The sequence below is a fragment of the Ranitomeya imitator genome, chromosome 6, assembly GCF_032444005.1.
Source record: "Ranitomeya imitator isolate aRanImi1 chromosome 6, aRanImi1.pri, whole genome shotgun sequence".
In the NCBI taxonomy this organism is placed as follows: domain Eukaryota; kingdom Metazoa; phylum Chordata; class Amphibia; order Anura; family Dendrobatidae; genus Ranitomeya; species Ranitomeya imitator.
In genome coordinates, this window is record NC_091287.1 from 137950826 (window position 1) to 137975038 (window position 24213).

General features: G+C 45.1%; 1 protein-coding gene across 4 annotated transcripts; it reads right to left on the reverse strand.

Annotated features, from left to right (window-relative positions):
- Positions 1-312: 312 nt before the first annotated feature.
- On the reverse strand, positions 313-24208 carry KIAA1143 (KIAA1143 ortholog). 4 transcript variants are annotated; one of them, XM_069730137.1, is made up of 4 exons: positions 24085-24208; positions 21042-21166; positions 14856-14997; positions 313-679 (listed from the first exon to the last, which is right to left on the reverse strand). In XM_069730137.1, the coding sequence occupies exons 2-4, from the start codon at positions 21147-21149 to the stop codon at positions 474-476; spliced, it is 456 nt and encodes a 151-aa protein (XP_069586238.1). In that variant the 5' UTR covers positions 21150-21166; positions 24085-24208; the 3' UTR covers positions 313-473. The 4 variants fall into 4 exon arrangements, with proteins under 4 accessions (XP_069586238.1, XP_069586240.1, XP_069586239.1 ...); XM_069730139.1 differs by having other exon boundaries at positions 21042-21151; positions 24085-24204; XM_069730138.1 differs by having other exon boundaries at positions 23917-24113.
- Between the last annotated feature and the right edge of the window lie 5 nt (positions 24209-24213).

Consider the following 24213-nt stretch of genomic DNA (forward strand, 5'->3'; position numbering starts at 1 on the left):
GTAATCCCCATTTGATTTTATTAAAACAAAAACACACAGCTTCATAAGAGACACATTACTGGAATCAGGTTCTCAGCCCCTGCATCATGCTGCTCTCAGATTATATAACAAAAACTTGCTGACAGATTCCCTATATTATAAAAGAAAGAACTTTTATTTTTTCTTACTGCAATTTATTTCAGATTTTTCCAGGCTTATAAATACACTTCTGGAGTTTAAATACCCATTTCCCATAATTTCTATTCAGTCAGATGTTTTGCCTTTCACTTTTAATATTACAAATATATAATTTAATAAAATTATTTTGTCCTATTTTTTTTTACAAAGCACATTTATTTAAAACAAAAAAACAAACAAACAAAACCTAGGAACAAAAATCCACAATAGTTCAGTACATCATTGTTCGACCATATTTTTTTAATAATTAAATGTCTAAAATAAAATCTAAAAATCCAATGATTTTTATTGGCAATCTAATCTTCATCCTCTTCATCAAAAGAAAGTAAGCTGGTATTCCGAACTAGCTTTTGGCTGGATTTAGAAGACAATGATTCTTTGCTTTCGTCAGGTTTCTTTTTCTTGCTGGAGGATGCATTTAAACCTATAGACTTCTCACCCGTGGAACGTTTTGCTGGCTTTTTAAACAGAATCTTTCCATCTGCAGGGGCTGGTTCCTCATCTATAAAATAAGAAAGGCTCAAGAATTAAATACATAACTAAAACATACACACACACACACACATATACTGTCAACATGTTTAGTTTTTTTTTTGTTTTTTTGTTTTTTTTTTAAAGAGGTTGTCCACTACCCTGACTAAGTAACTGGTTTTGCCATGAATGCTTAAGGATATTGCCCATATACATTTTCTGCCAAGTTTCAAGTTTTATGCTTCGTTTCCTGTGTTGTGACCATCAACTCTGCTGTCATAGCAATCACTTTCTCTTTAGAATCCTCTGCACCCTTCATACTACAATTTCCCAACATTCCTTGTGTTGGACTGCAAGCCAGCAGTGAGCACAGACCAGCAACGCCACCTAAACCCCTCACAATCTTCAAACCAGCTTCAACTCCTCTGAGGACACTGCAGAGAATAGAACTAATGCACAAAGCAAAAGTACACGAGTCCCGACAAAGATTATCCACTACTTCTCCTCACTGACAAGAGTGATGGGATGGATGGAGACCTGAATGTATTCTTATTATGCAGAGAATAAGGCAGCGCATATATACATTACAGAGGAAATACAGCAGTGTTCGTGAACTCAAGCTGAAGCACACTTGGGTTATGCAGCAGACAATCATCCAAAACACACCAGTAGGTCCACATCTGAATAGCTTAAGAAAAACAAAATTAAGACTTTGGAGTGGCCTAGTCAAAGTCCTGACCTTAATGCTGTGGCACGACCTTTAAATAGGTGGTTGAATTACAACAATTCTGCAAAGATGAGTGAGCCAAAATTCCTCCAGAGCATTGTAAAAGACTCATTGCCACTTATCGCAAATAGAGATGGGAGAACCCAAACAGTAAAGTTCGGCTTCAGTACCGGACTTCACCAGAAGTCCGTGATACTGTTCTGGTTACACTGGGTGTTTGTCATGCACATGACAGCGTGACAAACACCACTTCTGATTGGCGCTGAAATCATCCCCGCCGGTCAGAGAACAGCGGTTCCCACACTGTCAAAAGACAGCGGGAGCGCTCAGCTGTGATCGGAGGTATAAAGTTTACCTCTGGTCACTGGTGTCAGTGGAAGGGACTACAGCTATCATCATCCAACACCTGCTGCCGCTAAGGCTACGTTCACATTAGCATTTTGCGTGTTTGCATCGGGCGACGCATGCGTCATGCGCCCCTATATTTAACATGGGGGACGCATGGACATGCGTTGTGCTGCGCATGCGTTTTTTTTGCCGCAAGCGTCGGGCGCAGAAAACGCAACAAGTTGCATTTTTCTTGCGTCCAAATTTCGGCAAAAAAGGATGCATGCATCGCAAAATGCAGCGTTTTTGCGTGCGTTTTGGTGCGTTTTTATTTGCGTTGTTCGTTGCGTCGCCGACGCAGCGGCGCACGACGCAAATGTGAACGTAGCCTAACAACAGCGAGAGCAGAAGCGGCGGATGGGAGTATTCATTAGCCCCTCCTGTGCTGTAAATAAATAATTAAAAAACAAAACCGGCGTGGGTTCCCCTGTATTTTTGTAAACCAGCCAGGCAAAACTCACAGCTGGGGTCTGCAACCCTCAATTGTCAGCAAGGCTAGTTATTAAGAATAGAGGGGTCCCCACGCAATATTTTTTAACCCCTTCATGACCCAGCCTATTTTGACCTTAAAGACCTTGCCGTTTTTTGCAATTCTGACCAGTGTCCCTTTATGAGGTAATAACTCAGGAACGCTTCAACGGATCCTAGCGGTTCTGAGATTGTTTTTTCGTGACATATTGGGCTTCATGTTGGTGGTAAATTTAGGTCAATAAATTCTGCGTTTGTGATAAAAACGGAAATTTGGCGAAAATTTCGCAATTTTCACATTTTGAATTTTTATTCTGTTAAACCAGAGAGATATGTGACACAAAATAGTTAATAAATAACATTTCCCACATGTTTACTTTACATCAGCACAATTTTGGAAACAAAATTTTTTTTTGTTAGGAAGTTATAAGGGTTAAAATTTGACCAGCGATTTGTCATTTTTACAACGAAATTTACAAAACCATTTTTTTTAGGGACCACCTCACATTTGAAGTCAGTTTGAGGGGTCTATATGGCTGAAAATACCCAAAAGTGACACCATTCTAAAAACTGCACCCCTCAAGGTACTCAAAACCACATTCAAGAAGTTTATTAACCCTTCAGGTGCTTCACAGCAGCAGAAGCAACATGGAAGGAAAAAATGAACATTTAACTTTTTAGTCACAAAAATTATCTTTTAGCAACAATTTTTTTATTTTCCCAATGGTAAAAGGAGAAACTGAACCACGAAAGTTGTTGTCCAATTTGTCCTGAGTACGCTGATACCTCATATGTGGGGTAAACCACTGTTTGGGCGCACGGCAGGGCTTGGAAGGGAAGGAGCGCCATTTGACTTTTTGAATCAAAAATTGGCTGCACTCTTTAGCGGACACCATGTCACGTTTGGAGAGCCCCCGTGTGCCTAAAAGTTGGAGCTCCCCCACAAGTGACCCCATTTTGGAAACTAGACGCCCCAAGGAACTTATCTAGATGCATAGTGAGCACTTTGAACCCCCAGGTGCTTCACAAATTGATCCGTAAAAATGAAAAAGTACTTTTTTTTTTCTTCACAAAAAAATTCTTTTAGCCTCAATTTTTTCATTTTCACATGGGCAACAGGATAAAATGGATCCTAAAATGTGTTGGGCAATTTCTCCTGAGTACGCCGATACCTCATATGTGGGGGTAAACCACTGTTTGTGCACATGGTAAGGCTCGGAAGGGAAGGAGCGCCATTTGACTTTTTGAATGAAAAATTATTTCCATCGTTAGCGGACACCATGTCGCGTTTGGAGAGCTCCTGTGTGCCTAAACATTGGCGCTCCCCCACAAGTGACCCCATTTTGGAAACTAGACCCCCCAAGGAACTTATCTAGATGCATATTGAGCACTTTAAACCCCCAGGTGCTTCACAGAAGTTTATAACGCAGAGCCATGAAAATAAAAAATAATTTTTCTTTCCTCAAAAAAGATTTTTTAGCCTGGAATTTCCTATTTTGCCAAGGATAATAGGAGAAATTGGACCCCAAATATTGTTGTCCAGTTTGTCCTGAGTACGCTGATACCCCATATGTGGGGGTAAACCACTGTTTGGGCGCACGGCAGGGCTCGGAAGGGATGGCACGCCATTTGGCTTTTTAAATGGAAAATTAGCTCCAATCATTAGCGGACACCATGTCACGTTTGGAGAGCCCCTGTGTGCCTAAACATTGGAGATCCCCCAGAAATGACCCCATTTTGGAAACTAGACCCCCAAAGGAACTAATCTAGATGTGTGGTGAGGACTTTGAACCCCCAAGTGCTTCACAGAAGTTTATAACGCAGAGCCATGAAAATAAAAAAAAAAAAATTATTTTCTCAAAAATGATCTTTTAGCCTGCAATTTTTTATTTTACAAAGGGTAACAGGAGAAATTTGACCCCAATAATTGTTGTCCAGTTTCTCCTGAGTACGCTGATACCCCATATTTGGGGGTAAACCACTGTTTGGGCACATGCCGGGGCTCGGAAGTGAAGTACTGACATTTTGAAATGCAGACTTTGATGGAATGCTCTGTGGGCGTCACGTTGCGTTTGCAGAGCCCCTGATGTGGCTTAACAGTAGAAACCCCCCACAAGTGACCCCATTTTGGAAACTAGACCCCGAAAGGAACTTATCTAGATGTGTGGTGAGCACTTTGAACCCCCAAGTGCTTCATAGAAGTTTATAATGCAGAGCCGTGAAAATAATAAATACGTTTTCTTTCCTCAAAAATAATTATTTAGCCCAGAATTTTTTATTTTCCCAAGGGTAACAGGAGAAATTGGATCCCAAAAGTTGTTGTCCAGTTTCTCCTGAGTACGCTGATACCCCATATGTGGGGGTAAACCACTGTTTGGGCACATGCCGAGGCTCGGAAGTGAAGTAGTGACGTTTTGAAATGCAGACTTTGATGGAATGCTCTGTGGGCGTCACGTTGCGTTTGCAGAGCCCCTGATGTGGCTTAACAGTAGAAACCCCCCACAAGTGACCCCATTTTGGAAACTAGACCCCGAAACGAACTTATCTAGATGTGTGGTGAGCACTTTGAACCCCCAAGTGCTTCACAGAAGTTTATAATGCAGAGCCGTGAAAATAATAAATACGTTTTCTTTCCTCAAAAATAATTATTTAGCCCAGAATTTTTTAATTTTCCCAAGGGTTACAGGAGAAATTGGACCCCAATAGTTGTTGTCCAGTTTCTCCTGAGTACGCTGATACCCCATGTGTGGGGGTAAACCACTGTTTGGGCACACGTCGGGGCTCAGAAGGGAAGTAGTGACTTTTGAAATGCAGACTTTACATAGTAACATAGTTAGTAAGGCCGAAAAAAGACATTTGTCCATCCAGTTCAGCCTATATTCCATCATAATAAATCCCCAGATCTACGTCCTTCTACAGAACCTAATTGTATGATACAATATTGTTCTGCTCCAGGAAGACATCCAGGCCTCTCTTGAACCCATCGACTGAGTTCGCCATCACCACCTCTTCAGGCAAGCAATTCCAGATTCTCACTGCCCTAACAGTAAAGAATCCTCTTCTATGTTGGTGGAAAAACCTTCTCTCCTCCAGACGCAAAGAATGCCCCCTTGTGCCCGTCACCTTCCTTGGTATAAACAGATCCTCAGCGAGATATTTGTATTGTCCCCTTATATACTTATACATGGTTATTAGATCGCCCCTCAGTCGTCTTTTTTCTAGACTAAATAATCCTAATTTCGCTAATCTATCTGGGTATTGTAGTTCTCCCATCCCCTTTATTAATTTTGTTGCCCTCCTTTGTACTCTCTCTAGTTCCATTATATCCTTCCTGAGCACCGGTGCCCAAAACTGGACACAGTACTCCATGTGCGGTCTAACTAGGGATTTGTACAGAGGCAGTATAATGCTCTCATCATGTGTATCCAGACCTCTTTTAATGCACCCCATGATCCTGTTTGCCTTGGCAGCTGCTGCCTGGCACTGGCTGCTCCAGGTAAGTTTATCATTAACTAGGATCCCCAAGTCCTTCTCCCTGTCAGATTTACCCAGTGGTTTCCCGTTCAGTGTGTAATGGTGATATTGATTCCTTCTTCCCATTTGTATAACCTTACATTTATCATTGTTAAACCTCATCTGCCACCTTTCAGCCCAAGTTTCCAACTTATCCAGATCCATCTGTAGCAGAATACTATCTTCTCTTGTATTAACTGCTTTACATAGTTTTGTATCATCTGCAAATATCGATATTTTACTGTGTAAACCTTCTACCAGATCATTAATGAATATGTTGAAGAGAACAGGTCCCAATACTGACCCCTGCGGTACCCCACTGGTCACAGCGACCCAGTTAGAGACTATACCATTTATAACCACCCTCTGCTTTCTATCACTAAGCCAGTTACTAACCCATTTACACACAATTTCCCCCAGACCAAGCATTCTCATTTTGTGTACCAACCTCTTGTGCGGCACGGTATCAAACGCTTTGGAAAAATCGAGATATACCACGTCCAATGACTCACCGTGGTCCAGCCTATAGCTTACCTCTTCATAAAAACTGATTAGATTGGTTTGACAGGAGCGATTTCTCATAAACCCATGCTGATATGGAGTTAAACAGTTATTCTCATTGAGATAATCCAGAATAACATCCCTCAGAAACCCTTCAAATATTTTACCAACAATAGAGGTTAGACTTACTGGCCTATAATTTCCAGGTTCACTTTTAGAGCCCTTTTTGAATATTGGCACCACATTTGCTATGCGCCAATCCTGCGGAACAGACCCTGTCGCTATAGAGTCCCTAAAAATAAGAAATAATGGTTTATCTATTACATTACTTAGTTCTCTTAGTACTCGTGGGTGTATGCCATCCGGACCCGGAGATTTATCTATTTTAATCTTATTTAGCCGGTTTCGCACCTCTTCTTGGGTTAGATTGGTGACCCTTAATATAGGGTTTTCATTGTTTCTTGGGATTTCACCTAGCATTTCATTTTCCACCGTGAATACCGTGGAGAAGAAGGTGTTTAATATGTTAGCTTTTTCCTCGTCATCTACAACCATTCTTTTCTCACTATTTTTTAAGGGGCCTACATTTTCAGTTTTTATTCTTTTACTATTGATATAGTTGAAGAACAGTTTGGGATTAGTTTTACTCTCCTTAGCAATGTGCTTCTCTGTTTCCTTTTTGGCAGCTTTAATTAGTTTTTTAGATAAAGTATTTTTCTCCCTATAGTTTTTTAGAGCTTCAATGGTGCCATCCTGCTTTAGTAGTGCAAATGCTTTCTTTTTACTGTTAATTGCCTGTCTTACTTCTTTGTTTAGCCACATTGGGTTTTTCCTATTTCTAGTCCTTTTATTCCCACAAGGTATAAACCGCTTACACTGCCTATTTAGGATGTTCTTAAACATTTCCCATTTATTATCTGTCTTCTTATTTCTGAGGATATTGTCCCAGTCTACCAGATTAAGGGCATCTCTAAGCTGGTCAAACTTTGCCTTCCTAAAGTTCAGTGTTTTTGTGACTCCCTGACAAGTCCCGCTAGTGAAAGACAGGTGAAACTGTACAATATTGTGGTCGCTATTTCCTAGATGCCCGACCACCTGCAGATTTGTTATTCTGTCAGGTCTATTAGATAGTATTAGGTCTAAAAGTGCTGCTCCTCTGGTTGGATTCTGCACCAATTGTGAAAGATAATTTTTCTTGGTTATTAGCAGAAACCTGTTGCCTTTATGGGTTTCACAGGTTTCTGTTTCCCAGTTAATATCCGGGTAGTTAAAGTCCCCCATAACCAGGACCTCATTATGGGTTGCAGCTTCATCTATCTGCTTTAGAAGTAGACTTTCCATGGTTTCTGTTATATTTGGGGGTTTGTAACAGACCCCAATGAGAATTTTGTTACCATTTTTCCCTCCATGAATTTCGACCCATATGGACTCGACATCCTCATTTCCTTCGCTAACATCCTCCCTTAGAGTGGACTTTAGACAAGACTTTACATAGAGACAAACCCCTCCTCCTCTCCGATTTTTACGATCCTTTCTAAACAGACTGTAACCCTGTAAGTTAACTGCCCAGTCATAGCTTTCATCTAACCATGTCTCGGTTATTCCCACTATGTCAAAGTTACCTGTAGATATTTCTGCTTCTAGTTCTTCCATCTTGTTTGTCAGGCTTCTGGCGTTTGCGAGCATGCAGTTTAGAGGATTTTGTTTTGTTCCAATCTCATCGCTGTGGATTGTTTTAGAAATGTTTTTACCTCCCTTCTGAGTATGTTTTCCTGGATCTTCTTTGTTCAAGTCTAATGTTTTTCTTCCCGTCCCCTCTTCTTCTAGTTTAACGCCCTCCTGATGAGTGTAGCGAGTCTTCTGGCGAATGTGTGTTTCCCAGGTTTGTTGAGGTGTAGTCTGTCTCTGGCGAGGAGTACATCGTACAAGTAATTCACACCGTGGTCCAGGAATCCGAATCCTTGTTGTCTGCACCATCGTCTTAGCCAGTTGTTTGCATCAAGGATCCTGTTCCATCTCCTGGTGCCATGCCCGTCTACTGGAAGGATAGAAGAAAAAACTACCTGTGCATCCAGTTCCTTTACTTTCTTCCCCAACTCTTCAAAGTCTTTGCAGATTGTCGGTAGGTACTTCCTTGCCGTGTCATTGGTGCCAACATGTATCAGAAGAAATGGGTGGACGTCCTTGGAGTTGAAGAGCTTTGGTATCCTATCGGTCACATCCTTGATCATCGCACCTGGAAGGCAGCATACTTCTCTTGCAGTTATGTCCGGTCTGCAGATGGCTGCTTCTGTGCCTCTCAGTAGTGAGTCTCCCACCACCACCACTCTTCGTTGCTTCTTGGCTGTACTTTTTGCTGTCACTTGTTGCTGTGTGCCCTTTTCTTTTTTGCTTGCTGGTATTGCTTCATCCTTAGGTGTGCCATCTTCATCCTCTACAAAGATTTGATATCGGTTCTTCAGTTGTGTGGTTGGTGATTTCTCCATGGTCTTCTTGCTTCTTTTGGTCACATGCTTCCACTCATCTGCTTTTGGAGGTTCTCTGACACTTTTTTCACCTTCTGTGACCAGTAGAGATGCTTTTGTTCTGTCTAGAAAGTCTTCATTCTCTTTGATGAGTTTCAAAGTTGCTATTCTTTCTTCCAGACCCCGCACCTTTTCTTCTAAAAGGGCCACTAGTCTACACTTCTGACAGGTGAAATTTAATTCTTCTTCTGGTCGATCTGTGAACATGTAGCACATGCTGCAGCTCACCATGTAGGTTGTCACATCTGCCATGTTGCTCCTAGATCCTGCTGACTTGCTGTGTGTTTTCCTTCTTGTGTAATCTACTCAGCCAAACTTTCTTGCATTAATGTCCTACAGGCAAAAATTCTGGTGATTCTTTCCAAGCAGCTGGTCCCGGCTGTACCCAACGATCTTCTAGCTTAGGGAGACTCTTCGCTTTTCCCAGAAGGCACCTGGAATATGCAAATTAGCCTCCTCAAGCTTGAATCCCTGGTTTGGTGATTCTTTCCAAGCAGCTGGTCCCGGCTGTACCCAACGATCTTCTAGCTTAGGGAGACTCTTCGCTTTTCCCAGAAGGCACCTGGAATATGCAAATTAGCCTCCTCAAGCTTGAATCCCTGGTTTGGTTTGCTTTGATGGAATGGTCTGCGGGCGTCACATTGCGTTTGCAGAGCCCCTGGTGTGCCTAAACAGTAGAAACCCCCCACAAGTGACCCCATTTTAGAAACTAGACCCCCCAAGGAACTTATCTAGATATGTGGTGAGCACTTTGAACCCCCAAGTGCTTCACAGACGTTTACAACGCAGAGCCGTGAAAATAAAAAATCATTTTTCTTTCCTCAAAAATGATGTTTTAGCAAGCATTTCTTTATTTTCACAAGGGTAACAGGAGAATTTGGACCCCAGTAATTGTTGCGCAGTTTGTCCTGAGTATGCTGGTACCCCATATGTGGGGGTAAACCACTGTTTGGGTGCACGTCGGGGCTCGGAAGTGAGGGAGCACCATTTGACTTTTTGAATACAAGATTGGCTGGAATCAATGGTGGCGCCATGTTGTGTTTGGAGACCCCCTGATGTGCCTAAACAGTGGAAACCCCTCAATTCTAACTCCAACACACCCCTAACCCTTATCCCAACTGTAGCCGTAACCCTAATCACAACCCTAACCCCAACACACCCGTAACCCCAACACACCCCTAACCCTAACCACAACCCTAATTCCAACCCAACCCTAGCCCTAAGGCTATGTGCCAACGTTGCGGATTCGTATGAGATTTTTCAGCACCATTTTTGAAAAATCCGCGGGTAAAAGGCACTGCGTTTTACCTGCGGATTTACCGCGGATTGCCAGTGTTTTTTGTCCGGATTTCACCTGCGGATTCCTATTGAGGAACAGGTGTAAAACGCTGCGGAATCCGCACAAAGAATTGACATGCTGCAGAAAATACAACGCAGCGTTCCCGCGCGGTATTTTCCGCACCATGGGCACAGCGGATTTGGCTTTCCATATGTTTACATGGTACTGTAAACCTGATGGAACACTGCTGCGGATCCGCAGCCAAATCCGCACCTTGTGCACATGGCCTAATTCTAAAGGTATGTGCACACGCTGCGGAAAACGCTGCGGATCCGCAGCAGTTTCCCATGAGTTTACAGTTCAATGCAAACCTATGGAAAACAAAAATCGCTGTACACATGCTGCAGAAAAACTGCACGGAAACGCAGCGGTTTACATTCCGCAGCACGTCACTTCTTTCTGCGGATTCCGCAGCGGTTTTACAACTGCTCAAATAGAAAATCGCTGTTGTAAAACCGCATTGAAATGCGCAGAAAAAACATGGTAAATCCGCCATAAATCCGCAGCGGTTTAGCACTAGCGGAAAAATCCGCAGAGGACCAGAATATGTGTGCACATTCCTAACCCTACCCCTAACCCTACCCCTAACCCTACCCCTAACCCTACCCCTAGTTCTTGGGCAGCACGGTGGCTCAGTGGATAGCACTGCAGCCTTGCAGCGCTGGGGTCCTGGGTTCGAATCCCACCCAGGACAACATCTGCAAAGAGTTTGTATGTTCTCTCTGTGTTTGCGTGGGTTTCCTCCGGGTACTCCGGTTTCCTCCCACAATCCAAAGACATACTGATAGGGAATCTAGATTGTGAGCCCCATCGGGGACAGTGATGATAATGTGTGCAAAACTGTAAAGCGCTGCGGAATATGTTAGCGCTATATAAAAATAAAGATTATTAAAATAAAGATTATTATTACCCCAACCTTAGTGGGAAAAAAAATTTTTTTATTTTTTTTATTGTCCCTACCTATGGGGGTGACAAAGGGGGGGGGTCATTTACTTTTTTTTTTAATTTTGATCACTGAGATATAACCTATCTCAGTGATCAAAATTCACTCTGGAACGAATCTGCCGGCCGGCAGATTCGGCGGGCGCACTGCACATGCGCCCGCCATTTTGGAAGATGGCGGCGCCCAGGAAAGAAGACGGATGGTCCCCGGGAGGCCAGGTAAGTGTAAGGGGGGGGGGGGGGAGATCAGGGCACGGGGGGGGGGGGCGTCGGAGCACGGGGGGGGGGGGGGGGGGGGTGGATCGGAACACGGGGGGTGGATTGGAGCACGGAGTGGGGGATCGCTATGCGGGCGGGTGGATCGGAGCACGGGGGGGGGGGGGGGGATCGCTGTGCGGGGGTGGGGGATCGCTGTGCGGGGGGTGGGATCGGAGTGCGGGGGGGTTTGTTTGGAGCACGGGGGGTGTGACTGGAGCACGGGGGAGCGGGCAGGAGGACGGGGGAGCGGAGCACAGGACCGAGGGGAGCGGACCACAGATCGGGGGGCTGGGGGGGGCGATCGGAGGGGTGGGGTGGGTGCACATTAGTGTGTCCAGCCATGGCCGATGATATTGCAGCATCGGCCATGGCTGGATTGTAATATTTCACCATTTTTTTAGGTGAAATATTACAAATCGCTCTGATTGGCAGTTTCACTTTCAACAGCCAATCAGAGCGATCGTAGCCACGAGGGGGTGAAGCCACCCCCCCCTGGGCTAAACTACCACTCCCCCTTTCCCTGCAGATCGGGTGAAATGGGAGTTAACCCTTTCACCCGGCCTGCAGGGACGCGATCTTTCCATGACGCATATGCTGCGTCATGGGTCGGAATGGCACCGACTTTCATGACGCAGCGTATGCGTCAAAGGTCGGGAAGGGGTTAATTATATAAATAAAAAAATAAAAAATACGTGGGGTCCCCCCCATTTTTGACAACCTTGCTAAAGCAGACACCTGGGGGCTGGTATTCCTAGGCTGGTAAGGGTCCATGGAAATTGCCCCCCCCCGCCAGCCTAAAAATAGTTGCCCACAGCTGCCCATAAAAGGCACATCTATTAGATTTTTAACAAAGATTTTACCGTGTCAGAAAAGTCTCTTTGCAGGTGGTTATTAGATGTGACCAAGGACCATTGTTCCACAGACAGATCCTGCATCATTTGTGTCAAACTAGCCATTTGATCCGCCATGGTATGGAGTGGATCCATAGAAAGCAGGGCAGAGAAAAAAAACCTTTTTCTGGTCAGTTATAATATCACACTGCTGCAATGCAGGTAGGTGCAGGCTCCACTAGATGGCAGTAGAGTGGAAACAAGACGGCACCTAAACAGAGCGGACATGCAGTGCAGCAGTGAGGCCACCACAGGTGGCAGCAGATTAAATCAAACAAGCGGGTAGAATCCTAAACTGTAGCGTAGTACCAAAGGCATAAGCAAACTCACGGTCAGGGACAAGCCAGGGAGTCAGTCAGGAGAAGATAAGACAAAAGACAGAAGCAGGTCAGGATACAAGCCAAGTCAAAACCAGGGAATCAGCACACTAAATGGAAACACGGAGTCAAGACTGGAACAGGGGAAAACAGAGACACGGGTTCAGACAGCAAACGCAGCACGAAAAATCAGAGACAGCTACAGCAGCACTAGGCATAAACTATAACTGACATTGCCTGCAGGAAGCAGCAGCGATAAATAGCCAACTTGAACCCAGACAGAGGCTGAGAAAGGTTAACTCTTGACATGACCAGACCGGGAAAAAGGGAAAATAGGACTCAAAACCCGGTCGGGATCATGATATTACTTTTTAAAATTGTTGTCCTTATAAATGTGTATTTACTAAGGTAATATTTTTTTCCTTTTTAATTAGTCCCCTTAAGGGACTTTTATTTACTGATCTAATGCATTGCAATACACATGCACGGATATTCATACGCCTGTTAGACCTGGATTCTGACTAGGTCTAACAAGCCACCATAGCTGGCCAACCTGGAGGTCATTATTTTACCTCTGGCTGTCATGACTACCATCGCATTGTGGTGGTGCTGATGGGAGAGATTGGGAGCCCCCTCAATCTCTCACCCTTGTAATTGCTACGATCGCTATTGATCGTGGCATTTAGAGGGTTAGACAGCCAGGGGCAGTGCGGGCACCAGCCCTAGCTATTCCAGCACAGGCTCAGCTATTAGTTAACAATCGTTTTAAATATACTAATGATCGATGGCCATCAGATTTTGAAATCGTACGGACATTATGGAAGGCAAATGTAAGACATATCCTGCCAGACAGTGTATGTTATTACCCTTACTAGCTCCAACAACCAAGCTGATTTTTACGTTTACCCCCACAGAAACCCCACGTTCATATACACACACACAAAAAAAAAAAAAAATTACACCACATACTCACCTTGGTCCCGTTCCCAGGCGCCCTACTTCTGCTTCTGTCTCCGATGCGCTGACTCTCCGGCAGTACACAGCTGACGCAATGACATGACATTATCGCGTCACCTGTTTCACACGCTGATTGGTGGAGGAAGTGGCCAAAGGCTCCGCCTCCACCAATACTGACTGCGGGAGACAGCAAGCGAGCGGGCGGGTACAGTGCGGCCCGCGGACCTCAGGTTTTCAGCCCCACAGCTATCTCGGGACTGAGACAGCCAGAGGGCCGGATGTGGCCCGCGGGCCGCATTTTGCCCAGGTCTGGCGTAAGGCATTGAGATGTGCATGATCCCCATATAGTCTCGCACAAACATACAATCACATGTAATATCTTTGTAAATGTTAAATTTGTGACTCAGGGTAAAACGAAAAAAAAATAAAAAAATAAAAAATAACTAGCATTTAGCTCAAATAAGTTACTGCTCACAAGCTCAGCAGTTATTTCCATTATTTGATCTATTTTGGAATCAAACAGAAAAAGTGAAACATTAAAGAAACTTCTTCTTATACCCATCGCTTGGACCCCCCCAAAATAATAAAGCTTATATTCACCTCCCAGGTCGGCACTCCATTTCCTTGGGCTCAAGTACGACTGTTGTGACATGTGACGCCAGAGCCCAATTAACGCCGGCGTCGTTGTCCCCGCCATTGTCCATTGTTTCCCACCATCAAACATGAAGAGGAAGTCCGGGCTACAGCTGATCTCGGGACTTCCTCTTCCTGCTCAATTTGACAGGAAGCAGGGACGCCGGCATCACGTCGCAACAACCACACACGAGCCCCGGGAGACAGAGTGCTGACACCGTGGGAACATCGCCAGCTCAGGAGGGGGTAAAAGCTTTATTTTATCGGCGCCAAACATATTGATCAAGGAGTTGTCCTTGTAGTGGGTGGGAAAGGAAGTGTCATAAAAGGTTTTCTATCTGCCTCCTTTAAAGCTGCTACGCCTTACTTAGCCTGCATAACGTTTTTGTCCGGCCATACAAACGGACAACAACAATATCCAATTTATTCACATTGCAGTCTATGGAAAATGGATCTTAAACGATCATCCGTTAACAGATCTGTATCGAAACGTGTATATGCCAAGAACACTAGAGTTATTAAGAGACAGTTCTGGTAAAAATAGATCCGCTACAAAAAGAACAAATTAATTTATTTTTTTTAATACTGGATCCATTCTAAACAGATCAACACTGGACAAGCGAACAGACTCTGAATTGTCCCCAAAAAAATTTATTTATTGGAATGTCAATTTTTTTCAGCACATTAAATTCTTCAGAAAATATAATTAAAACTTCAGAAAACTGGCTCTAAGAGACTTAGTTTACAAACCTTTTGAACCTTTGATTTGTTGCTTGATGTTCATAACCTCCTCTGCTGACAGGTCGCCCTTCTTCAGCACTACAACCTGTGGTAGCTCATCCTCCTTGTCACTGCCATCACTATCATCCGCTATTACTGGGAGATCCTGTCGCTGTAGGATGGGGGGGGGGGGGGGGAATTAACAATATCTGAACATTTTAATTTCCTTATTCGGAAACATTTGCCACAACTGCTAAGAAATGAACAGAACCAATTTTGCATGCATATACACTGCTCAAAAAAATAAAGGGAACACTAAAATCACACATCCTAGATATCACTGAATTAAATATTCCAGTTGTAAATCGTTATTCATTACATAGTGGAATGTGTTGAGAACAATAAAACCTAAAAATTATCAACGTAAATCACATCTAATATCACACGAAGGTCTGGAGTTGGAATGATGCTCAAAATCAAAGTGGAAAATGAAGTTACAGGCTGATCCAACTTCAGTGGAAATGCCTCAAGACAAGGAAATGCTCAGTAGTGTGTGGCCTCCACTTGCCTGTATGATCTCCCTACAACGCGGCGGATGGTCTCCTTAGGGATCTCCTCTCAGACCTGGACTAAAGCATCCACCAACTCCTGGCCAGTCTGTGGTGCAACGTGATGTTGGTGGATGGAGCGAGACATGATGTCCCAGATGTGTTCAATCGGATTCAGGTCTGGGGAATGGGTGGGCCAGTCCATAGCTTCAATGCCTTCATCTTGCAGGAACTGCTGACACACTCCAGCCACATGAGGTCAGGCATTGTCCTGCATTAGGAGGAACCCAGGGCCAACCGCACCAGCATATGGTCTCACAAGGGGTCTGAGGATCTCATCTCGGTACCTAATGGCAGTCAGGCTACCTCTGGCGAGCACATGGAGGGCTGTGTGGCCCTCCAAAGAAATGCCACCCCACATCATTACTGACCCACTGCCAAAACGGTCATGCTGAAGGATGTTGCAGGCAGCAGATCGCTCTCCACGGAGTCTCCAGACTCTATCACATGTGCTCAGTGTGAACCTGCTTTCATCTGTGAAGAGAACAGGGCGCCAGTGGCGAATTTGCCAATCCTGGTGTTCTGTGGCAAATGGCAAGCATCCTGCATGGTGTTGGGCTGTGAGCACAACCCCCATCTGTGGGCATCGGGCACTCAGACCATCCTCATGAGGTCGGTTTCTAACCATTTGTGCAGACACATGCACATTTGTGGCCTCCTGGAGGTCATTTTGCAGGGCTCTGGCAGTGCTTCTCCTCCTTGCACAAAGGCTGAGGTAGCGGTCCTGCTGCTGGGTTGTTGCCCTCCTACGGTCCCCCTCCACGTCTCCTAGTGTACTGGCCTGTCTCCTGGTAGCGCCTCCAGCCTCTGGACACTACACTGACAGACACAGCAAACCTTCTTGCCACAGCTCGCATTGATGTGCCATCCTGGATGAGCTGCACTACCTGAGCCACTTGTGTGGGTTGTAGAGTCCATCTCATGCTACCATGAGTGTGAAAGCGCAACCAACATTCAAAAGTGACCAAAACATCAGCCAGAAAGCATTGGTACTGAGATGTGGTCTGTGGTCCCCACCTGCAGAACCACTCCTTTATTGAGTGTGTCTTAATAATTGCCAATAATTTCCATCTGTTGTCCATTCCATTTGCACAACAGTATGTGAAATTGATTGACAAACAGTGTTGCTTCCTAAGTGGACAGTTTGATTTCACAGAAGTTTGATTTACTTGGAGTTATATTCTGTTGTTTAAGTGTTCCCTTTATTTTTTTGAGCAGTGTATTTTTAGATATGTAAAGAACATTGGCTTTATTTTTATTTTCGGAGTGAATGCTTTTGCTGGCTAGAATTATTGTTTGTTATTTGAACACTTTTACAATTGATAATGACACTAAAAACAGGCAGTTCACCAGAAGGAAATCTGTATTTTATCTTCGCGCTTCAAGATTTTACGAGTTTATTTTACTCATTAATATAGCGCCATTAATTCCACAGTGCTTTACAGACATTATTGGCACTGTTCCCATTGGGGTTCGCAATCTAACTTCCCAACTAATATGTCTTTTGGAATGTGGGAGGAAACCAGAGTACCCAGAGGAAAGCCACATAAACAGGGGGAGACAAACTCCTTGCAGGTGTTGTCCTTGGTGGGATTTGAATCCCAAGACCCCAGCACTGCAAAATCACAGTGGCTCAGTGATTAGCACTGGAGAGCCTTGTACCTCTGGGGTCCTATATTCAAATCCCACCAAGAACAACATCTGCAAGGAGTTTGTACAGTTGTGGCCAAAAGTATTGACACCTCTGCAATTCTGTCAGATAATGCTCAGTTTCTTCCTGAAAATGATTGCAATCACAAATTCCTTGGTATTATTATCTTCATGTAATTTGTCTTGAATGAAAAAACACAAAAGAGAATGAAGCAAAAAGCAAAGCATTGATCATTTCACACAAAACTCCAAAAATGGTCCAGACTAAAGTATTGGCACCCTCAGCCTAATACTTGGTTGCACAACCTTTAGCCAAAATAACTGCGACCAACCGCTTCCGGTAACCATCAATGAGTTTCTTACAATGCTCTGCTGGAATTTTAGACCACTAGATGATGGCCCGATTCGAACCCATCGGGTATTCTAGAATATGCATGTCCACGTAGTATATTGCACAGCCACGTAGTATATTGCACAGCCACGTAGTATATTGGCCAGTCACGTAGTATATTGCCCAGCCACGTAGTATATTGGCCAGCCACGTAGTATATTGCACAGCCATGTAGTATATTGCACGGACACGTAGTATATTGCACAGCCACGTAGTATATTGGCCAGTCACGTAGTATATTGCCTAGACACGTAGTATATTGCCCAGTCACGTAGTATACAGCACAGAGCCACGTAGTATATTGCCCAACCACGTAGTATATTGCCCAGCCATGTAGTATATTGCCCAGCCACGTAGTATATTGCACAGCCACGTAGTATATTACCCAGCCACGTAGTATATTACCCAGCCACGTAGTATATTGCACACCGACTGAGTATACAGCACAGAGCCACGTAGTATACAAACTTAAAATAAAAAATAAACATATACTCACCCTCCGAAAGCCCGTTGAAGTCCTGGCCCTGTGTGCGGTGCACGTGGCAGCTTCCGGTCCCAGGGTTGGTATGGGCGCAGGACCTGTGATGACGTCGCGGTCACATGACCGTGACGTCATGGCAGGTCCTTCTCGCAGGACCTGTGATGACGTCGCGGTCACATGACCGTGACGTCATGGCAGGTCCTTCTCGCATACCATGCTTGCCACCGGAACCTGCCGCTTGCATGGAGCGGTCACCGGAGCGTCGCGAGGAGCGGGAAAGGCGGCGGAAGGTGAGTATATAATGATTTTTAATTTTTTTTAACATTAGATCTTTTTACTATTGATGCTGCATAGGCAGCATCAATAGTAAAAATTTGGTCACACAGGGTTAACAGCAGCGTTAATGGAGTGCGTTACACCTCAGCATAACGCGGTCCGTTAGCGCTGCCATTAACCCTGTGTAAGCGCTGACTGGAGGGGATAATGGAGCGGGCACTGACTGCGGGGAGGAAGGAGCGGCCATTTTGGCGCCGGACTGTGGCCGTCGCTGATTGGTCGCGGCAAAACAGCCACAACCAATCAGCGAGTTGGATTTCCGAGACAGACAGAGGCCGCGACCAATGAATATCCAGGACAAACAGACGGAAGTACCCCTTAGACAATTATATAGTAGATTCTTCTTTGGCAAACTGCTCCAGGTCCCTGATATTTGAAGGGTGCCTTCTCCAAACTGCCATTTTTAGATCTCTCCACAGGTGTTCTATGGGATTCAGGTCTGGACTCATTGCTGGCCACCTTAGAAGTCTCCAGTACTTTCTCTCAAACCATTTTCTAGTGCTTTTTGAAGTGTGTTTTGGGTCATTGTCCTGCTGGAAGACCCATGGCCTCTGAGGGAGACCCAGCTTTCTCACACTAAACCCTACATTATGCTGCAAAATTTGTTGGTAGTCTTCAGACTTCATAATGCCATGCACACGGTCAAGCAGTCCAGTGCCAGAGGCAGCAAAGCAACCCCAAAACATCAGGGAACCTCCACCATGTTTGACTGTAGGGACTGTGTTCTTTTCTTTGAATGTCTCTTTTTTTCTCCTGTAAACTCTATGTTGATGCCTTTGCCCAAAAAGCTCTACTTTTGTCTCATTTGACCGGAGAACATTCTTCCAAAACGTTTTAGGCTTTTTCAGGTAAGTTTTGGCAAACTCCAGCCTGACTTTTTTATGTCTTGGAGTAAGAAGTGGGGTCTTCCTGGGTCTCCTACCATACAGTCCCTTTTCATTCAGACGCCGACGGATAGTACAGGTTGACACTGTTGTACCCTCGGACTGCAGGGCAGCTTGAACTTGTTTGGATGTTAGTCGAGGTTCTTTATCCAACATCCGCACAATCTTGCCTTGAAATCTCTTGTCAATTTTTCTTTTCCGTCCACATCTAGGGAGGTTAGCCACAGTGCCATGGGCTTTAAACTTCTTGATGACACTGCGCACGGTAGACACAGGAACATTCAGGTCTTTGGAGATGGATTTGTAGCCTTGAGATTGCTCATGCTTCCTCACAATTTGGTTTCTCAAGTCCTCAGACAGTTCTTTGGTCTTCTTTCTTTTCTCCATGCTCAATGTGGTACACAAAATGACACAGGACAGAGGTTGAGTCAACTTTAATCCATGTCAACTGGCTGCAAGTGTGATTTAGTTATTGCCAACACCTGTTAGGTGCCACAGGTAAGTTACAGGTGCTGTTAATTACACTAATTAGAGAAGCATCACATGATTTTTCGAACAGTGCCAATACTTTTGTCCACCCCCTTTTTATGTTTGGTGTGGAATTATACCCAATTTGGCTTTAGGATAATTCTTTTTTGTGTTTTTTCATTTAAAACAAATTAAATGAAGATAATAATAACAAAGAATTAGTGTTTGCAATCATTTTCGGGAAGAAACTGAGTATTATCTGACAGAATTGCAGGGGTGTCAACTGTATGTTCTCCCCGTATTTGAGTGGGTTTCCTCCGGGTACTCCGGTTGTGTCCTACATACCACAAGAAATACTGACAAGGAACCTAGATTGAGAACCCCAATGGGACAGATATTCTGGAATTAATGGTGCTAAATAAGTAAAATAAATAAATAATAAATAGTCATTAGCGGTATATGCTATGATCATACAGTTGTTTACAGTACAGCCTAAGAGTACGTGCAGGGGGCGATACAAATGCACATTGGGGCAGATTTACTAAAAGTAATTTTTAGACAAATTTAGAGTAAACCGTCTGAAAAACATGCCAATTGTCTTCCACTGGCTCACAATGTTTGATGTATTTAGTGCCTCTCGACACCTTTGTCTACTTATTAATACACCATCTATTGGTTGGTTTATTTTTAACCAGTATTGCGTGTCACAATTTTGGTACACTTAGGTGCACTTAGTTTCCACCAAGAACTGGAAATACTTTACCGACATATAAAAGTAAAATATTGTTCAGAGAACTAAAACACTAAGGGTATGAGAAGTTATCCCCAGGATAGTGGAGAACTTCCTGATCATTGTGGGTCCGAAAACTGAGACCCTCATTGGAGCACAGGTCAAGCAAGTGGAACTCCACTAATCGTAAAGAGGTTGCCCTTTACTTTAATATTGATGGCCAATCCTTAGGATAGATCATCAATGTCTGATTGGCCAACAGGTCCAACACCTGTCACCCGCGACAATCAGCGGTTATCGGTGTTGGCGGCCGCAAGTACTTACTTGTGGAGTTAGCCGTCTACGTGTAGTGGCTGCCGCTGGGTACTCCACATCCGCCTCCTATTGATTTGAATAGGAGGATGTGTAGTATCCTGCGGCAGCCACTAAACGTAGACAACCAGCTCCACAAGTACTTCCATTTGGCGGCCACTGATTACCTATAGGCCATCAATGTAAAAGTAGTGGACAACCAAGCACCAGACAGCTGAGATCTGAGCTTGACTATCTCTGGCGTTCCCATTAAGTGGTCTGACCCCCAGCGATCAGGAGCTTATTCCTTGTAGAATCAATGTACTAGGCTTTTACAAAAGGAAGACTAATTTAAAGTTAACGTAGAAGTCACATACCTTGGTGTCCACGGTTGGTCCTTCTTTATAGCCAACATCCTTTTTGAACTTTTTCAGGAAAGACGGCTCTGAGGGCTTCACATAGGACACTTGATTCCTCTTACTCATGGCTGAAAGGCATTAAACTAAGAGATTGTGATAAAAATACAATGAGAAATGGCAGTGTAGCAATCTCCAGAGTAAATAACTAATAATAGGACACATGGGCAATTTATTCTTTCTGGGCCTCAATTGTTATCAAGCCTCGTCAAATTTTTCAACCTAATCATAGGCACGGCGGCGTAGTGGTGGGCTGCCAGCACCCGGGGTAGGCAAAGCAGTACAATAACCCATGAACTGCCAGCCCTCCTCGAGTTCCTTCCACCTGTCCTCTATTCGGCTTCTTATCCTGCAAGCTTGTGTATTGTCAATTGAGCAAAATAACGTGGCAATTAGGCTACGTCCCCACAATGAGCATTTATCACGTTTTTGATGCAGCATCTTACAGTACCAGCAAAGTGGATGGGATTTATAAAAATCTCATGTCCACTGTGATTTTTATTTCTTTTTAACACTGCGTAAACAGAACCGCGGTGCGTTTTTCCAATCCACATCATGCGCATTTCTCTTGTGGGTACGCAAAGTTTTCTGTGTGTAATATTCCCACAGACTTCCATTAGCTGAAGGTGAAAAAAAACCCACATGCATTTTTAGTGAGTTTACACAGCAAAAAAACAAACAAACAAACTCGCAATCCGCACTTAAGAATGTCAATACCAGCAAGTTTCAAAAACAAAGCAGCTTTATTTAAAGCAATAAAAACACCAAAAAGACATAAAAAACACACACAAAAACGCAAGTAAACTAAGGTGCAAAAATTCGGCAGTGTCAAAAAACTCCATAAACATTGACCATGGGAACACAGATTGCGCTCTGACCTGCCAGTTTGTTGCTGCTTTTTGTATAAATCAGACATGAAAGGTTATACCTTGTTATAGATCTTTTTGGTTTTACCTCATTTTTAGAATGTGACATTTTATTGCCCAGTTCCGGCCTAGTCTAACCTGATCCCTAACCTAAACCTTGTTCGAAAAAGAGTAAAAATGTCTGATTTAGGCTCTCCGCTTGAATGAGAAACAAAGTTTTAAAAAATAAAGTTTTTTTTTTGTTGTATGCAGCAAATTATTACTTTAAACCTCCATAACCTTTACCCGTGTTAGTGCTAGAAAAAAAAGAAAAATATAAAAGCAGCTGCTCTGAGTCCTGTGCATGTGATTCCAAACTGTCTTCATTCATCCTGTCACAGTAACTGTCTATGCTGAGTGCGGCAGTCGAGAGGAGTTTCTCATAGCCAGCTGTACTCTGCATAGGCAGCAACTGATGATATGTGAAGGATCACTATGCGGCAGCAGTGACACTCTTCCTGCGCTCTACACAAGGAGCACCGGACAGTACCGCAACAAGGAGAACAGACACTTTCAATCATTTGACAGTGGGGGAGAATTTTTGTACCCACTTCCCACTCTTTCCCATTCTATGTCCTCTGTAGGTGTCAGAATGGGGGCTTTGTCTCCCAGCTGCACTATTGGTGATTTATGAATTTTTTGATCAATATGGGCAAAACTTGCTAGTTATCAACAGTCGCTGACACCCTCCTCACCGCTGACAACCCTCCTCACCGCTGACAACCCTCCTCACCGCTGACAACCCTCCTCGCCGCTGACAACCCTCCTCGCCGCTGACAACCCTCCTCGCCGCTGACAACCCTCCTCGCCGCTGACAACCCTCCTCGCCGCTGACATCCCTCCTCGCCGCTGACATCCCTCCTCGCCGCTGACATCCCTCCTCGCCGCTGACATCCCTCCTCGCCGCTGACATCCCTCCTCGCCGCTGACAACCCTCCTCGCCGCTGACATCCCTCCTCGCCGCTGACATCCCTCCTCGCCGCTGACATCCCTCCTCGCCGCTGACATCCCTCCTCGCCGCTGACAACCCTCCTCACCGCTGACAACCCTCCTCACCGCTGACAACCCTCCTCACCGCTGACATCCCTCCTCACCGCTGACATCCCTCCTCACCGCTGACATCCCTCCTCACCGCTGACATCCCTCCTCACCGCTGACATCCCTCCTCACCGCTGACATCCCTCCTCACCGCTGACAACCCTCCTCACCGCTGACAACCCTCCTCACCGCTGACATCCCTCCTCACCGCTGACAACCCTCCTCACCGCTGACAACCCTCCTCACCGCTGACATCCCTCCTCACCGCTGACATCCCTCCTCACCGCTGACATCCCTCCTCACCGCTGACATCCCTCCTCACCGCTGACATCCCTCCTCACCGCTGACATCCCTCCTCACCGCTGACAACCCTCCTCACCGCTGACAACCCTCCTCACCGCTGACATCCCTCCTCACCGCTGACAACCCTCCTCACCGCTGACAACCCTCCTCACCGCTGACATCCCTCCTCACCGCTGACATCCCTCCTCACCGCTGACATCCCTCCTCACCGCTGACATCCCTCCTCACCGCTGACAACCCTCCTCACCGCTGACATCCCTCCTCACCGCTGACATCCCTCCTCACCGCTGACATCCCTCCTCACCGCTGACATCCCTCCTCACCGCTGACATCCCTCCTCACCGCTGACATCCCTCCTCACCGCTGACATCCCTCCTCATCGCTGACAACCCTCCTCATCGCTGACAACCCTCCTCACCGCTGACATCCCTCCTCATCGCTGACAACCCTCCTCACCGCTGACATCCCTCCTCATCGCTGACAACCCTCCTCACCGCTGACATCCCTCCTCATCGCTGACAACATTGCCACCAACTGCAGTTTCCTGCTGGGGATGTCACATGTGTCAGTCACCAGAAATCACCACTGACCTGTGCAACTGTGGAATAATGAGAAGCCGCAGGGACAATAATAACTCAGAGATCAGGGGCTGTAGAGGGATAAACCATATGTGACACATGGAGGCCGGAGAAGCAGCGGAGCTCCGTAATAAAAGCCTCCAGCAACCACACAGCGGCAGAGCTGATACCGAAACATACCTCTCCGCAGACACAGCTCGTCTACCCACAATACACTGCGTGATGCCAAACAAACTCCATCCAGCAGACGGCGGCCGGGAAGAGACAATCCAACCACAGCGAAGAAGTATCGGACTACACAAAGATGGC

What these genes read in the sequence shown, in the direction of transcription:
- KIAA1143 (XM_069730137.1), bottom strand. Translation starts at nt 21,149, where the DNA reads ATGAGTAAGAGGAATCAAGTGTCCTATGTGAAGCCCTCAGAGCCGTCT. An exon ending in GACCAACCGTGGACACCAAG is followed by an intron (nt 14,998 to 21,041) that starts GTATGTGACTTC and finishes CCCATCCTACAG; the next exon opens with CGACAGGATCTCCCAGTAAT. An exon ending in ACAAATCAAAGGTTCAAAAG is followed by an intron (nt 680 to 14,855) that starts GTTTGTAAACTA and finishes CTTATTTTATAG; the next exon opens with ATGAGGAACCAGCCCCTGCA.